Source organism: Tachypleus tridentatus, chromosome 4 (assembly GCF_004210375.1).
Source record: "Tachypleus tridentatus isolate NWPU-2018 chromosome 4, ASM421037v1, whole genome shotgun sequence".
Taxonomy (NCBI): domain Eukaryota; kingdom Metazoa; phylum Arthropoda; class Merostomata; order Xiphosura; family Limulidae; genus Tachypleus; species Tachypleus tridentatus.
In genome coordinates, this window is record NC_134828.1 from 41,976,825 (window position 1) to 41,996,127 (window position 19,303).

Consider the following 19,303-nt stretch of genomic DNA (forward strand, 5'->3'; position numbering starts at 1 on the left):
TTATGATTTTTCTATCTCTCTATCTGATTTGTATTTCTTCCCTATTTTCTTTCCTTTTCTACCCCTCCTTTTCTTTGTTTTCTTCAATCTCCCCTGAAAGCATGTTTTCTCTAAAGTGGGGGGACAAATGACCCCCATGCCCTGCAGACATGTTTCAGACTGGTACTTTATATATTTAAAACAGCTGGTATGGGTAGAGAAAGCACTAGTAGAGGAGCAAACAATGTTTCAACCTTCTTTGGTCATCATCAGGTTCACAAAGAAAGAAAGGGTTACCGACTGGTAGCTGACCACGTTTGAAAGCGGTTGTTTAATTGAGTGTAGGAATGTAGAGGGCATGCTTAGATGTTGAATATATTTATTAATATAGGTATAAAGGTGTTCCTTTGTATTGGTTTATTTTGGGCTTGAGTTGTTGTATAAATAAGAAAGGCTTCTTTAATTTTGCATTTGTTTGTTTATTTAGTATTTTGGTGTTTTTATGGTTATGTTTATTTGACTTGCAGTGTTCAAAAACGTGTGAAAGCGACTTTTTGCGTTCTTTGAGTCTGGTTTCCATTTTTCTACTTGTTTCTCCAGTATAGAAGTTGTGGCAGTTATCACATTGTATTTTATAAATAACGTTGGTGTGGTGTTTGTCAGTGTAGTTTTTACGTAGTATAGACCTCAGTTTTGTGCCTGGTTTTTGAATAAATTTGGTATTAACTTGAATGTCATATTTTGTTGCTAGTTTTTGCCAAATGTTGGTTGTTTGTCTGCTGATGTTGGGAATATATGGTATGCAGCAGTGTATGGTTTTGTGGTTTTTTAATTCGTGGAATATATTTACTTTTGTTAGTTGATTTTGCTTTGTGTCTAGGTGTGTGCATATAATGTTTTCTATGGTTTGTGGAGGAAATGTGGTCAGCTACCAGTAACCTTTTCATTCTTTGTGAACCTGACAATGACCGAAGAAACAAACGTTGTTTGCTCCTCTACTAGTGCTTTCTCTATCCATACCAGTTGTTTTTAAATACATAATTTTCTCTACAAGTGAGTTTTCCCATCGTCACAGACTGGTACTTTGGTTCACAATTCTTTTTTAACAAGATAAGTTATGTTTCACTTCTTTTCTGACCAACCACAGCCTTGTGAATTTTTGTACAGTGTTTAGCACAGCTGCACTTCTGTTGCAGAAAGTGTACTCTTACAATGTGGTCAGTGTGAAGCCTCATCATTAGTGAAAGTTAAAGCCAAAAAAACCATTCAGTAATGGAATTCTCCAATGATTTATGACTGCTCCAATGAATAAAATTTGAGTAAGATTTATGTGGATAAACCATTAATGTAAAGTGGAGCCTGCAGAATGCTGATATAATACAACACTTGCAAAGTGGTAAAAAATTGACAGCTTTGCTTAATTCTTCATTTACTTTGTCTTTAGACACAATAACTGTGTATATTCTTATATTAAAAAGTACAGAGAAAAATTAATATTTGTCATAAGATAAATTATGAATATAAAATGAAAACATGACAGTTGAAGTCTTAGGCAAAGAAAGTACATACTCAGAAATACAATATTATGGTATCTCACATGTAAGACTATGTTATTTATAAAACAGTGTATTTTCATAAATAAAAAACAGATGCATAAATCAAAATATCTGCATTTATTCTTCTTCAGCCTACAAGTGCTTAACAAACTATATGCAAAGTTGCTTTAACAATTTAAGTAATCTCTCACTAATAGTAAAATACTGCATCATAATGGCACCAAATCCATATGATAATTGGTAGTTTGAGAAACAATGATAACTTTCATTATTGCAAATATGTATTAATATGGGTGTAAGCTGAAAGAATATATATATGTTAGGTCAAGTAAAATGTACATTTAATCTTTATATGATGTTTTTTTAAAGTCTTATTATTAGTCCAATACTGGGCATAAAAGTACTGAACAAGCAAGCTGTGTATTCAAACCTGACATCAATTTAATTCTAAAAATTTATGATTTACAGCATCATTGGTGACAAATTTATATTTTTCATTAGCCATAGTGTGAGGCTTTCAGTTTCTAAATGGAAAATATTAAACACTTTCTGAGGTATAGACATCAAATAAGTGGTGGGTGAGAATGAAAATCAGCCATGTTTTTTGTTGTTCTTAAAATGTTTTACATATATCAATTGGTAAGCTTCATTTAAATTTTAAAAAATAATATTCAAAATAGAATGACTAATCAGTAGTAGTAATTCATGTTCAAATGGCACAAGATTTGTTACCAATAAAAATTAGTGCTCTAATTATAAGAAAATTTTACTGTTGAAACAAATGCACAATAAGATCTATAATGAAACTGTAGGTATTTGTAATCAAATATTACTTCACAATTAAGACATTCAAATTATTCATATTAGTTTTGTAAGTTGTACTAAATGTTCTAACATTCTTTAAGCTGTTATTTTTAGAAATTTGATGTGTCGATTCAACAAAATAAGACAAGTTTTTCTATTTCCACTGAAATGAACTATCCTTGCTGTTGTTAAGTGTCTAGCATGCAAAATACAAAGAAAAGAGAGAAAACTGAAGTGTCAAGTTTTGTCTTATATAAATTTTGTTATTCTTCAGGTAAATTTACTTGTTTCTTACTATCCAATGTAAAATACTTTCAGCAAAACCTAAAGACATTTAGATTAGATATATGGTTCTGTTTATTACTTCTACAGCTTGCCTTTTTATGCACTGCCCTATTACCATAGATACACATCTTTCTGAATTTACAATAAATGTAAGTCACCATTTGAGTGAACACAAGTGCTTAATTCTACTTGGACTTATCTTTTTTAAATACATTATAAATAAAGAGAAACATATACTGTAATTTTCTACACTTAAAATGCCCAAAAATGCAATTAATGCATGACTAATCATCTGAACTACCAGTTGTGTTATTGCAACACAATTAAACTTCTAAAAGTAGTCTATGATTCAACACTAATTTACTGGAATTCTTTGAAGTAATTTCTTTCTCATAATATTATTCCACTCATCACTCGCAACTGCTAAACAGCAGCTATGTTATAGATAACATTAATTCACCAATGGACAGCAATGTTGGTTTAACTTCATCAGTTATTTGATGTCTTACCTTTAACTTTATACAAAAGTAGTTTCAATCTTTAGTTTGCACTAATTATGTGTTTTATTTTTTAGACTTGTATCTGTAAAACACTATCCACTCATTAAATCAACTTCTTGTGAACAAAATTTATTAAAAATAATTATTTTAAACCTTTATAACAGGTGCTTATGCAAGACGTTTAGGTCATGGTCTTTGAATCACAAATTTTTGTAACAACTCATTAAGTTTTCAGTAATGTGACATTTACAACATAGTCGATAGTAGAAACAAGTTATTATTAATGAGAGCTTTATAACTCGTTTGAAAATAACACAAAACTTTATGTTTTCCCCAAAATTACACAAATACTTGCTCAAAATCAAACTAAGAAACACATATACATTATAAAATGGTAGCATTAAACAATCTTCAAATAAAGATATAATTTAACATTTCCATTTTCTTAATTCAAATATTATTTTATAGTCCTAAGTTAAAAAGAAGTTTAAGAATATACTATGTACTATTCACGCTTTTGTTTTTTCCACTGGTGTACGGTAAGTGCACCCAGTTCTTGTGATCAAACTTGACTAGATTACCATGAAAATAGTGCTCTTCTTCACAGTACCATTTCTTAATGTCAAAATTAGGAAAGAAAAACCTAATTTCCTTCTCTGCAGTCTGTGACGAATCAGATCCATGTGCTACATTCCTTGTGTCGGAGATGCCAAATTTTGCACGAATAGAAGAAGGGGCTTCATACTGTGCTTTGAACACTTTTGTTGGACCTAGTAAATGCCTCCAATGTTGAATGGCATTTTCTCTTCCTAGTATATGAACAGCAATAGCACCGCTACACATAAACGACACCAATCGATTATAGAAGAACTTTTCTCTGTGTTCCCGATAAAACAATTCAGCTTCTTTAGTACTCAGGTTCATGCATTCAGATTTAACAAAATAAAAATTATTGTCAAGAATTAAACGTCTAATTGCCAGAACATCTTGTGGAACTTTACACACAGTGGGTTTCAAAATAGCAAGCGTCAACTCCAAAGAATGCATACTATCAGATTTACACTTGTCCCGACAAAACAACTTACAGTAAGTATTAATGCAAGTAGGACTACGTACAGGCGTCCATTTGTAAAATTTTCTCCACATATTTTCTTTATATTATAAAACTTCACTTACAAATGAAGCTCTATAACACTACCTTTCCCAATATCATACCTAGGCTTTTATATAATGAAACACAAAACCAAAGAATAAATATTAAAAAATATATATTATGATGAAAAGCCTAACACTTTTCATGCCCATAAAGTCTAACAACTATCTAATAATACATTACACAAAAGCATTGTCTTGTACAATTACTTTATGCGCACAAACACAGAACCATACTCTATTTCCCGATAACACTAAGTCTTATTTCTTCCAAATCCATCTATAGAATAATTTGGTAACACATTCCTCTCACGATCAGGAAACCGCAGTTCTGTTTGGTTGAAGAATGCCACTTCTGACGTCACAACAATTGTGAAAAATCATGAGACAAATGCATTTTGCTCATATTTCAAAATAAAAACCTAAAACACAGAATTTACATTTTTTAATGGAATCTTTACGAAAAATTCTTGAATTTTCCAACATACTGCAATTTAAATTTGCTTATACTGGAAGTAAATAATATAACAGGGTTTTTACGGGTCCTTGAAAACTTAGAACAACATGACGTTTGAAAATATTTGCCAAGGCCAAAAAGCCATGGAATTTGGCATTTTTTTCTTGAATATTCTGGTAATTCACGATATTATATATGTAAAAACGGCTCGTTTAGGTTGAGAAAATATTTTACGTAGAGGAGCGTTTCGGTCATACCTTATACCACTATTAACACTCATACGATCGTTAAGAAACAAAGAAATTTAAACCAAAGCATTATCAATAGAAGAAATATTTCATTTAACAATGTAGAAAGGAACAACTAATACCTAACTAACGATGGCGGAAGAAGGTCGAAACGTTGTTCGCTTCTCTACGTAAAATATTTTCTCAACCCAAACAAACCGTTTTAACACTCATATTTCTCTACAAGTGTGTTTTCTCGACATCACTGATAAGTGACCGATAGCTGATTACATGTTTGAAGGAGTTGTGTAACTAAGTGTAGAAATCTAGAGGGCGTGCTTAGATGCTTGATTATATTTATTAATATAGGTATAAAGGTGTTCCTTTGTATTGGTTTATTTTGGGCTTGAGTTGTTGTATAAATAAGAAAGGCTTCTTTAATTTTGCGTTTATTTATGTTTGTTTATTTAATATTTTGGTGTTTTTATGGTTATGTTGTGTTTATTTGATTTGCAGTGTTCGAAAACGTGTGAAAGTGACTTTTTGTGTTTTTTAAGTCTGGTTTCCATTTTTCTACTTGTTTCTCCAATATAGACGTCGTGGCAGTTATCACATTGTATTTTATAAATCATGTTGGTGTGGTGTTTGTCAGTGTAGTTTTTTACGTAGTATAGACCTCAGTTTTGTGCCTGGTTTTTGAATAAATTTGGTATTAACTTGAATGTCATATTTTGTTGCTAGTTTTTGCCAAATGTTGGTTATTTGTCTGCTGATGTTAGGAATATATGGTATGCAGCAGTGTATGATTTCGTAGTTTTTTAATTCGTGGAATATATTTACTTTTATTAGTTAATTTTGCTTTTTGTCTAGGTGTATGCGTATAATGTTTTCTACGGTTTGTGGAGGAAACTTATTGATGTTGAGGAAGTATTGTTTCATTTTGTCTAATTCGTTGTTAATTTTATCTGGTGAGCCTGGCTGTGTTTATTTGGTTTCTTATTATGTTGAGTTTTTGTTTTGTTTCATGGGCTGAGTCCCAAGGAATGTATAGTCCAGTATGGGTGATTTTTCGGTGGATTTCTGTTTTAAATTGTATATTTATACATAGAAGAGCGAACAACGTTTCGACCTTCTTCGGTCATCGTCAGGTTCACAAAGAAAAATAAATTTCTCAGCAAGTGGGTTTCTCGACATCACTGTTTTAAATTGTGTTTCGGTTCTTGTAATTTTGAGGTTAAGAAATGATATTTGATTGTTTTATTCCTGTTCACATGTGAAGGTAATGTTGGGATGTATAGAGTTAATGTGACTGAAAAAATTAAGTGTGTGTTATACACGTGAATCCATATTGCACGTATTCGTCCGACCACTTTCTGTTTTTGCTCGACATAGTTAGTAAGAAGGGATTGAAAGATTAGAAAAAAATCACAAATGGCGCACGATTACTACAGTCACAAGTCGACTGCTAAGTGCATGTAGTTCCCTGCAGCACTGATATTAAGGCCAAGTGATGTGACGTGATCAGCCGCAGCCAATGATGGCCAAGTGGAGCATGACGTCACGAATCATACTAGTGGGGTGAACGAAACGGACACACATACGGTGTGTGTGTCTTGACATCCGCCGAACCCCTGGGGTTCGATTGAACTTAGGTTAAGAACCACTGTATTAGATGCTAATCTATTACATTCCATATATAACCACAATCTTAATATAGTCATTATAGGAGATTTAAATAGTAAACATATCACATTCAACTGCAGATGTACAAACCCAAAATTTCTAGCTGAAACTAATATGATCTTGTTAAATGATGTAACACCGACACATTTCTCGTACGCCCATGGCACCAGTGAAATGTTTGTTTGTTTGTTTGTTTTCGAATTTCGCACAAAGCTACTCGAGGGCTATCTGTGCTAGCCGTCCCTAATTTAGCAGTGTAAGACTAGAGGGAAGGCAGCAAGTCATCACCACCCACCGCCAACTTTTGGGCTACTCTTTTACCAACGAATAGTGGGATTGATCGTCACATAAAACGCCCCCACGGCTGAAAGGGCGAGCATGTTTGGCGCGACCGGGATGCAAACCCGCGACCCTCAGATTACGAGTCGCACGCCTTAACACGCTTGGCCATGCCGGGTCCCAGTGAAATACTGGACTTATGCCTGAGTTCGTATAATATGAATCGTAAATTCGTAAACTTCTCTGTTGGTCACGAAATAGATAGTAACCACCTTCCAGTCTGGTGTATCTTCAATCTCACCCCCCACATAAACAAAATTAAAGTAAAAGATAAACTAAATTATAAAAAAGCTAACTGGCCACTATTTCCAAACTTTACCAACTGAAGTGCTAAACTTCGTCGCGGACGCATCAGACATAGTTGCATGTAGTCATATAATCTCTGAGTGCCTAAAACGTGCAGCCAACAGCTCAATACCGAAACAAAAACACACCACAACAACACATATATGACAAGCACATCAAGAAATAATATACCTAATAATAGAAAGAAGAAAACTACGCAGACAGTACATACAAAATCGAAACCCAACACTAAAAACACAAATAAACACTATAAGAAATAAAATAAGACATCAAATGATACAACAAAAACAAGACAGTTGGGACACTTTCTGCTCACAATTAATTTACAAAACAGATCCAAAACAATTCTGGACACACTTAAAAAAGATATACTAAAACAGGAAAAACAAACAAAGAGTACACACCACTCGAATTACATGGCAAAACAGCATATACTAACAAGGAAAAAGCAGAGATATTTAAAGATCATCTACAAAACACACCATGAACCAGACATGAACAGGTATTTTTAAAATAAAGTCAACAACTTCACTAAACATAAAAAAAATCATATACATGCCAAAATTCCCAGTAAACACATTAATAAAACCAGAGAAACAACAAATTGGAGCACTCATCAACTAATAAAAGATATAACAGTAACGGAAGCTCTAACAGCTATCAAAAACACAAAAAACACTCAGAAATTATATGAACACCTAACAGTCTTATTTAACTTATCATTATTAGTCGAATATATCCCTGTTTCTTGGAAGGAAGCCGTAATTTTAATGTTCCAGAAAGAAGGAAAGCCAGCAAATAAACCGCCCAATTACCGCCCAATTAGCCTAACCAGTTGCATCGGCAAAATTTTAGAAAAAATAATTAGTACCGACTATTAATATACTTAGAAGTAAATTCAAAATTACCCGAAATTCAAAACAGATTTAGAAAATACAGACAAACTACAGACCACCTAATCAGATTAACAGAAACAATTACAGACAGCTTTAACAAAAACGAATGCACTGTAGCTGCTTTCTAGATATTGAAAAAGCATTTTACACGGTGTGGCATAAAGGATTACGCCACCGGTTAATGGAAATGGATCTACCCCAGGGAATTACAATTCCGAAATACAATGCAATATTTCGAAATGAAAATCACAATTCTATAAGCAGTGTTTGAACTTGTTCCAATCTGTCATTGTCTAATTATCTTTGTTTTAATTTCCTTTTGATTTTAAGCTGTAATTGAAAAACTCGATAAGAAATTATTTATTATTACCAAATATTGCCAAAATGTAACGCCGTTCCTTCCATTTGGAACTAAGCTCTATCTAAATGAGAACCAGATGGTAGGTTGAGGATGAAACCAAGTCAGAGAAATGAGCGTTCATTTTCCTATTGTCTGGTAGGAGCAACAGAGACTAGTATGTAAGCGATTTCCTGTTGCACATTCATTTTAGTGCCTACATTTATTTCAGCATAATTTTTTTATGCATGTGACACATATTGTTGAATGCGTATTGCGCATGTCCTACCTGTTATCTAAATTTGTAGAAAATTCTTGAGAATAAGAATCAACAATATTTGTTGAACTTTGTATTACTTATTTTGTACATAATCCATCACTTGTAATAACTATTAGTAATAACTGTTATTATAAATTGTGTTGTAGTTTGTATATTAAAATATCGTTATGTTAAGGAAGAAAATTGTGCATATCAATCGTATTGGCAAATATCATAAGTCAACATTCAATTAACTTCTAACTTAAAATTTCTGGCTGTCTGAAATTGTAATATGTAACGTAAGTGTGTGTGTGTTATCTTATAGCCAAGCCACATCGGGCTATCTGCTGAGCCCACCGAAGGGAATCGAACCCCTGAGTTTAGCTTTGTAAATCCGTAGACTTACCGCTGTTCCAGTGAGGGCATAATGTAAGTAATATAATATATCGGAGAATCCTCCGAGGTAAATTATAATACGTAGCATGATAAATCGAGGGTTCATCAAGGATCTGAATCAGAGAAAAAATTCGAAATAGATTCAAATAACAATTCGATTTATATTTTATTTATAGTTGCTTTGTTTCTTTCTTCTCTATAGTAGATAATGTCTGTTCTGTAGAAGAGGATACACACACACCATTTGGGTTAAAGTGATCGATACTGTAATAGACTGAGTAGTAGGACATTGACTAAATTTAACAGACGACCAATGCTACGAAAGAGCTAAGGTTATAAAGTTACACCGCCTGGTGGACTAAGAAGGCAATTTATCTGTTGAGTTCTGGTAGGCTTTCTTGGTTCATTTTTACCAGAAAGTCAGAGAGTGAAGACTTACTTTTAAGATCATCATATTTAGTTCAGCAGAAATCCCTCCCAAAAGAATGAAAATTGTGGGAATAAGCACAACTTAGTACAAACGATTGTCTGTGTTTTTCTTTTCGTTTATTCAATAGTCAAGATTGTTTGCATTTTAACTAATTATATTTAGTTTGATTATTTTACACATGTCAAGAACTTTACTTTTTCAAAAAAAATAGTATATATTAAAGAAATTATATGGATGTGTTGTGCTACGGATTATTGTACATTAATGTATTACTTGTTAGTGATAAATTCAATGATAAACGAACAGCACGCACTCCATTTGTTTCAAGATAATATATTCAAACCAAATTAGACGTATGCACAAAATATTCTTTACACTATATCTATCATAGTTGCATACTAAATACTATACAGTTTTTTATTATTATCAAAAGTCCACTCAGGCCAATCCAGTTACTTTAGAATTCAGTTGAGAAGTCGAATTATTATTTTTTTTTCTATTTTTATTTTAAACTCTTTCAATGTATAATTCAATTATTCCTTCTCTCTCTCTTTTTCTTTCGTCACAACAGTATTGGTGTATGATTTACTTGTGCTGTTTTTTTGAGTTAGCACAGTTATATCCTAAATTTCTGATACTCGTCTGCTTTATCGTATTTAGATCTATTTCCTATAAATCTAGGCCTGGTATGCCCAAGTGGGTTAAGGCATTCGACTCGTAAACCGAAGTTCGCGGGTTCGAATCCCCGTCGCACCAAACATGCTCGCCCTTTAAGCCGTGAGGGTGAGGAGTTATAAAGTGAAGGTCAATGCCATTATTCGTTGGTAAAAGAGTAGCCCAAATGTTGGAAGTGGGTGGTGATGACTAGCTGTCTTTCCTCTAGTCTTACACTGCTAAATTAGAAACGGCTAACGCAGATAGCCCTCGTGTAGCTTTGCGTGAAATAAAAAAAAACAAACCTTAAAACCTATAAAAAGTCTGTTTTTCGCATATAGGCCTAACTTCCAAATAATCATCTGCTCTTTGTCAAAGTCCATAGGGGCAGAATCATTTGCTTTAGAACAAACTTTAACGAGACAAATTATTGGGTTGAGGAATAATTCGTAAGCGTTTTTTCAAGATAAAAATATATATTCCTAAATGAAACGCTTTCGCAAAATATTTCATGTCATTTGATAGATAATTTTTTGCTCTAATACATGGTGTGTTTGATTTTCATATGTCTTTAATTTTTGCTTTCATTTTCAGATCATTAAATGGAATGTCAAGTGGACAAAATCGAGCATTTTCGACACCATCTGCTTTTCGCATTTAATTTCTCGCAATTTCGTTTAAAACAATGCATACTATATACCTAGGTATTACATGAAATAAAGTATCATAATAAATGTTTTGGGTGTAATGTGTTCACTCATTGAAGTATTGTATAGTCTTTCTTGCATGTAATGCTTGAATGAAATTATTTAAAAACGCTCACGAATTATTCCTCAACCTAATATTTTCCTAAAACGTCAAAAAACTGTTAATCTAATTTTAACGTATCAACCGTTAGGTTATTCAATCCTAGGAAGGTTAACCTTTAACTGACCGAAGCATTATTTCACTCAGCTTTACTTTTCGCTCTCTCGCATCTTGTCTGGCCGCCGCTGTTTATATCGCTCACTAAGGTGTCCTAGAAACCTCCATAGCCTCGGTATCAATAACTTTCAAACACAACTTTCAATAATCGCCTGATTGTAATTTTCTTATTATGAAAGAATTAAAGAATCAAGACATACTAACTCACAAAATAAATACATCAATAATACCTACATTAAACAGTCTTTTATATCTGACAACACGTATGCGCGGAAAACTCAGTTACTTTATCTGAGCAGAAGCACTCTCCTAATTTTACGAGAATCTGTTAGGTACTTAAGAACTGTTTATATGATAATTTTGTGAAATCAGCAATTTTACCGAGAAACGACCCAGCATAGCCATATGTGAAGGGGCTCGACTTGTAATCCTAGGGCCGCAAGTTCGAATCCCCGTCACACCAAATATGCTCGCCCTTTCAGACCTGGGGGTGTTATAATGTAACAGTCAATTCCACTATTCGTTGGTAAAAGAGTATCCCAAGAGTTGGCGGTGGTTGGTAATGACTAGCTGCCTTCCCTGTATTCTTACACTGCTAAATTAGGGACGGCTGGCGCAGTTAGTCCTCAAGTAGTCCTTAACCGCCTGGCCATGCCGGGCCAGTATAAAGGTAAAAATCAGTGTTTATAAATTAAAATACTGCTATACGCAACAGTTTGGGAGTCCAATATAACGCAGTAATTGAATACAAGCCAAAATGTATAACTGTAAATATGAGTTTGTTTGTTCTGAATTTCGTGCAAAGGTACACAAGGGCTATCTGCGATACCTGTCCATAATTTAGCAGTGAAAGACTAAAGTGAAGGAAGCTAGTCATCACCACATACTATCGGATCTTAAGCTACTCTTTTACCAACGAATAGTGGGATTGACCGTTACGTTTTAACGCCCCCCCCCCCACGGCTGAAAGGGCGAACATATCTGGTGTAACAGGGATTCGAACTGCAACTCTTAAATTATGAGACGAGAATAAGGGTTAAAGTGACGTGATCATTTTTTTTGTTCTTAATTATGATTTTAATGTGCAGTATAAGCCTTAATTAATAAACTTGATGAACACTGCAGAACAATTAAAAGGCAGGGTGTAATTTAATCCATCCCATGCTATGAATATGTATTGCAATATTCATATCGTTTTTAGTTCTTTCTTTTTTGTCCAGTGTACACTGTATTTGATGTGTATTCGAAAATGCCTTCATAAAAATTTAATCGCATTTACAGTTTTTTGAAGTTTATTGTAAAGGTTATTCAAATGTTATAAAGATTCTATACAAAGTGTTCACCGCTGTATTTTAGGTTTTTCTTCTGGCAATGTGATAATATATTCGTCTGAGACGGTGTTTATGTATCCAGTGACGTTTAAAAACGTCGTCCTTGAATAAGAGAAAGAATCTCGTTTCAGATTCTTGCAGAGAAGTTGGTACGTAGTTTCAAAAAGAATAAGTGGTGTTATAATATTGTAGTGAACGGTGGAGTGTAGTTATGAAGCTCAAGATCAAAGTAACATATTGGTAATATTTTCTCTTTAGTATTAAAGTTAATGTTACTATATTATTATTTATACTTTTTAAGTTAATGTAATTGTAATCTATGATAATTTGATACTGTGATAGCGTAGAGATAAAAAAAACCTAACAGTACAACTACAAGTTGGATACAAGTGTAAGAAATTTCGCAGTGATATTTTTTTCTGTTGACTCCTTTTATACTTTGGTATTGATTTATCCATTTCTGTAATTCGTCAGATTTTTAATTTTTTTATTTTAACAAGAGAGGTGTTTTCTTTATCATTGTTATGGGCTAGAGCGTATTTTTTATACTGGAACACCATATGTAAAAAGTACGGGTAGGGGCTGGCTTTCTTACATTCCAAGCGTTCTTATTATCAGTAGTGGTCGAAGAGATGGAGTATTATAATATAAGGGGAATAAATGGAATATTTTAAGTGTATAAAAATCATATGTGTGATTTTTTTTTTAAATACAGGGTTATAGGTTATTTAATAAAGATATTGTATTAAAAAATGAAGGGAAGAGATGTTGTGTATGTAAAATACAAGTTACATCATCATCATGTTCAAGTTGAGGAGGCTAAATAATGAAACCTTTTGCTTTTTGTTAATGGATATAGGGAGATGTCAAAATTTATTACACTATAATTTATAGCCCTTTAGATGAAATAGATGAGAAACTCTAGCAAGATAAATAATTTGACTTTTTTTGTTTAATCAGCAGATACGAAACTAGCAATATAAATATTTTTCTACTTTTTTTTTTTAATTCAGAGTATTATTATTATGGGGCAACTTAAAAATGGGCATATACATTAGGATATGTTAAGTGTCAAACTATGATAGAGAAACAATTTGGGATGTATTTGTTTAACATTTGGTTAAGGAACATACAAGGTACAGTGCTATTTAAAAAAAAAATGGTTAAGAGAGGTGAAGATGTGAGTATAGTTGGGTGAAATTGGTAGTTGCTAGATTAGATTTGATGTTTACTGAAAAAAAACCCAGAAACAATGATATTTTGATTACAGATTTCATAAAAGTAGTTTTATTAACAGACATGGCAGGAATTATCTGTGAATTGGGCAAATAAAGTAATTGGAGATACAGATTAAATGTGCAAACATTTTTATAAATAAATTTTTGAATGTTGAAAATAGATATATTTCCTTTAGAAACAAGTGTAGCTTCAAGTAAAAAAAAATTGTCTCAAAAAGTGTGCAAAGGATTACATTAAAGAAAATAATTTATAAATATGAAACATTCAAATTGATTGCTATGGTGGGAAGTTTGAGAGACTTTGAGTTGGAATTCAACGTATTTCAAGGTAACCATAGTTTTAACCATGAATGAATTTGAGCACCAAAAACATGGTATTGGGGTATGAATTCTTGACTAGAAAGAGAGGCAGTGATACATCAAACAACAGCTTGCTTCATGCTCTTCACTGTTCAGGGTATTTTTTGTTTTGTTTTTTTATCCAGAGTCATTATCTATTTGAAATTACAAATAAAACTTTAGAACAATAAATAAATACTTTTTAGCCATTAAATTTGAAAAATAAAGTCATATTATGAACTTTGTGGTCCTTATTTAACAATTCATAAGTTCGTATGTATTTCCACAATTTCAGCTAACAGCATGTAAAAAAACAACAACATTGAATTGGAACTGTACACTAATGGTACATTGCCTTGAATACAGTTTGCTTTACATCATAACATGTAGGTCTCACAGTCATGAAACCAGTGTAAATAAAAATATTTTCTTCAGTTTAATAAGTAAATATTAAGTTCATCCTTGATTTTTAATATTTGGTTGTTGACAGTTTTCAGTGCATTTATCAATATAAATTCCAGCATATAGGCTTTACATCCAAGTATTTTATTATGGTTACATTTTATCTGTTCATGTCACAAGTTTAATGCAATGTCTGATTACCAAGTAGAGCAATTTTATTTGCATTATGATGCTTATGTTGGCTTGTGTAACTTCTCTTTTTAAGATAAGTGGTAATAAATAGTTCCCATAATTATAGAACTATTAGCAATATGTTAGTGATAGAAAAAAAATGTTTGAAAGTCTATTAAAATACAACTTGTAATGTCATTTAATGAAGTTTAAAATTCTGTTGGTTAGTCAGCGTGGTTCACAAGGGGGGGAAAAAAACTTATCTTCCTAATTTATTGATATTCTTTTAGGAGGTTGCTGCTTATGTAGATGAATATACAATGTGGATTTTGTGTATCTGGATTTTGAAAAAAAATATTTTCTTAGGTTTTCCATCAAAGGTGTTTTGAAAAAGTGATCTCTTTAAGTAAGTTGGTTCATGGAATAGAAAGGTGGGTAGATGGATGAAAGCAAAGGGTTGTTATAAAGGGAGATAATTGAGACTGAATTAATACAATAACTGGGGTACATCAGAGTTGTGTTAGAACATTTGTTTGGTTGTTTTTTACATCAATTATACAGATGAAGGAATGGCCAATACAGTATTAAAATTTGGTTATGACATTAAATTTCTTGATGTGTTGGCTGTAATGAGGATGCTATTGCTTTATAAAAGGTTTTGGATTACCTGAAAGGCTAGGAAATAATACAAAGTTTCTTTTAATTATCATAAATGTATGGTAATTCATTTGAAGTATCATTTGATTTTTTGGATATAAATTAAATTGGAATAACTTTAACAGTATTATGGGGAGAGGTAGTGTACTGGTTGTTAAGCCTCTTAAGTCATCTAATCTGTGTTATTTGTAGGGCAAATAGTATTATAGGTTGTATATTCTGAAGTATGGAATACAAGTCTAAAGGGACAATTATGTCATCACATAGGTCATTGGTAAGTCCATATTTGAGGTACTGTGTTGAGTCATGGGCTCCTTTTGTTAGGAAAGATGTTGAATTGTGGAAGGGGTTCAAAAGAGGAGCACTAGGATGATACCTTGGATGGAAACTTTATGGTATGAGGATAGGTTAAGATTTCTGAATTATTTGATAGATTTCTAGGACAGGGTATTTATTATGAAACTTAGTTTAATGGATAGCAACTGCCTGTTATAGAAGTACAAGTGAAGAGGATGTTTTGAAAGTCTTCCACAAAAAGTTGAAGATTTCTGAAACATTGTCCTCTACATTTGTGTTTCTACAGCAGGCAGTTGCCATCCATTAAACTAAATTTCACCTCTGAAATTGTTCTTTTTTTAAAAAAGAACTGAACAGGCATTTAAGATTAAAGAGAATTGATAGTGTTAATTCATTACATGTTTTCACATTTAATGGTAAAAATGGTAAGACTAGAGATCAAGTACAGATTTAGGTTGGGAAGAAGTCATTTTCAGCTAAGACATCTTTATGTTTCTAACAGAGTGAATGGCCTGTGGAATGGTTGAATTCGGTTTTGGTGGGTGCAGTTAATTTAATGGTCTTTAAAAGAAAACTTGATAAATAGGTGAATGATAAGGGATGCCCCTGAGGTTTTTAATGCTTTTATTACTTCTGCTTCTATTTTTTTGAAGATCCCACTTGTTGATTCTCTTCTATATTACACATGTAATCCAAATAATGATGAACTAAATGCATTTTCGTATATTTACTGTTAAAGATCTTTTGTCAAATGTATAACCAACTTACTAAGTTTAGAATTTCAGACTATATGTTGTTAATTACTGATTATGCAGTCGATATGAATTATTTAAAAGTTCACACAATATAAACTTTGGGCCTTGAATACTGACCCTTGCTAATTACATTTGAGGTCACAAATGTATTGTATACAGGAAATGACTGATTTTACCCATTGTTTTAGATCATTTTTTAAATAATTTTGTAACGTATTGAGATATAAACGTATTTTATGCAATATAGATACTTTCTGGTATTGAGTGGTGTAAAATATGTATTTAGTGTCAAATACATTTCTTCAGTGTTGAACATCTTTACCAAAATTTTGATAAAAATGTATCATTTGTTTCAGTGGTGCCTGAGGGTATAAGCCCAAGGTAAGCTAACAGTTCCTGTATTAACTTCTTTATTCAAGCAAATAGTTCCCATATTAACTTTCTCAGTATATGAAAGTGAATATTTCTTACACTCACATCGTTAGATGAGGAAAGTGGATAGATAGCTTCCATATTAACATTTTCAGGGAAGAAGAGGGAAGAGCCATATTAATATTGTCAGGTGAGAAAGACTAGTGGATTATCAGTAAAAACATAACTGTTAGGTCTGATATGTATATAGTTTTAAATTTTTCATTTGTAAGGGTGAGATTCACTTTTAATAAACAGTCTCTTTTATTGCAACAAATCATGAATTTTATTTTTTATCTTCTGACAGGAAATTCAGAAAATTGGAATTTCATAATTACAAAACAATTAATTTTGCTGAACCAAATTATCATGCTTTATTTAAAACCATTTAACTTTATACATCTTTCTCCTTTGTTACACAGCTGCTCGATGTGGATTCCTGTACATGGTGAGAGAACCTCCCAGATAAGGTTCTGTTCTTACAGTTTACCTCCTCTGGTATCTAAACATCCACCTACGTGTTTTCTGTGTGTGGTAACTAATGAAGGGGAGGAGAGAATCCTGGTGGTTGAGGGGTCCAACTCCAACACACCACTTTGGCCTTGAATTCCTGTAAATGGACGGTCTTGGGGTGGCATCCCCAGGATCAACTGGCTAGTCCATTTAGGCCAGGGTGAACTGAGTACCAGCATAGAACGTCCACAATGGGTGTTTTGGACATTGTGTCTGACACTGGTGTTCGGGTATAATGCTCAGTAAACCCTGGCATTGCTGCAGTGCCCTTAAGGCACTGTAGTGCATCCCCTTGTAGGGCTCCATGGTGGGTGAGGTCAGAAGGTACCGAAAAATTTTCTATTTATTATGGATACTCCTAAAACAAAAAAAAATAACACTACTTGAAACCATCGAGAAAAACCAGACTACTGGAAAACGACCACATATTGATGAATCTGTACAGCTTAACTTACCACTTGAATCTGTCCTGCGATTCATAATTTTGCATTCCTTAAGTGACAAACCTCTAGGACAGATGTCCCCATTTTTTATTCAAAAGGGCTTAGAAGGGCTTGCTGGTTCCCCTAAATTGGTAAAAATGCTACGTTTGGGAGACATCTTAGTGGAAACATCTTCATCACAGCATTCCAATCTTCTCCTGACATCAAAGGCCTTGGGGGACATACCCATTAAGGTTACTCCTCATTCCACTTTGAATACTTCCAGAGGTGTCATAGTTGAAAGAGATTTAAGGACTGTCCCGGAATTGGAGATCCTCACAGGTCTCACCAGTCAGAGTGTCACAGCAGTGCGCCCTATCTTCACTCAAAAAGATGGAATTCTGGAACCAACAAATGTTCTACTACTAACATTTACAGCACCACGTCCTCCCACCGCAATAAAGGCAGGATATCTGAATTGTAAGGTGCGACCTTATATTCCAAGTCCTGTACGATATTTCCATTGTCAACGATTTGGTCATTCAAAATAACCTTGCCGTGGTTCCTTGACCTGTGCTCGTTGTGGTGGTAAAGACTATAATGCCTCCGAATGCCAATTTGAACCACATTGTGGAAACTGTAATGGTACACATCCTTTTTATTTTACCTCTTGCCCTAAATGGGTAGAAGAAAAAGAAGTACAACATCTCAAGACAGTTAACAATCTCACTTACACAGAGGCTTGAAAATTATTATTACCTATTCCTTTCAGAACTTTTGCTGCTGTAACCCGTTCTACTGCTACAGTAGGAGTCCAAACGGACCTTACCCTATCCCCTACACAATTTTCACCAACATATCTTAATGAAACACTTCCCAAAATCAACACAGTTCACAAATCAGTGTCTCCTTCCATCTTTGTCCATACCACACCTTCCAGTCATTGCTGAACTTCACCTACTTCAAATCAAGATGTTTCCATGGAGTCTCCCTTTCTTGATACCCCAAAAATAAACAAACCATTCATCCGCACCCTCAATCATTAGTACGTGTACCAATAAGTTCAGATCTGACCACTCGAGCTAGAGTAGGATCCATAGAGGGTGATAGATCCACATCCAATAAAGAAAAAAATGCAGTTGTAAGCAGAAGGATTCTTTACCTCTGAAATAATTACACATGGCCACACTAATCCAATGGAACTGTCGAGGGTTCCAGTCAAATGTGACTAATATCAAAGATATGGTTGACTTTTATCATCCCATATGTCTTTCTTTGCAGGAAACATTTCTACAGCCTACAAATACAGTTACTATCTGACACTACTCATTATACCAAAACGACAGGTTATGTGTAGGATGGGGACATGGGGGAGTTGCATTGCTGGTTGATCAGCATGTTCCCACCCAGTCCCTGTCATTGACCACACCCTTGGAGGCTGTAGCCATCTGTGTCTCCATGGGTTGTATCATCACTATTTGCTCTCTATACCTTACACCTGAAATGCATTAGAATCAATCAGACCTCAATACCCTCATTGAGCAACTGCCACCCACCTTTTTAATCTTGGGAGATTTCAGTGG

At 33.5% G+C, this 19,303-nt stretch overlaps 1 protein-coding gene across 1 annotated transcript; it reads right to left on the reverse strand.

Annotated features, from left to right (window-relative positions):
- Positions 1-1,637: 1,637 nt before the first annotated feature.
- LOC143248948 (nucleoside diphosphate kinase 6-like) lies at positions 1,638-5,274 on the reverse strand. The gene has a single exon (XM_076497988.1). The coding sequence runs from the start codon at positions 4,268-4,270 to the stop codon at positions 3,623-3,625; it is 648 nt and encodes a 215-aa protein (XP_076354103.1). The 5' UTR covers positions 4,271-5,274; the 3' UTR covers positions 1,638-3,622.
- Between the last annotated feature and the right edge of the window lie 14,029 nt (positions 5,275-19,303).

What these genes read in the sequence shown, in the direction of transcription:
- LOC143248948 (XM_076497988.1), bottom strand. Translation starts at nt 4,270, where the DNA reads ATGTGGAGAAAATTTTACAAATGGACGCCTGTACGTAGTCCTACTTGC.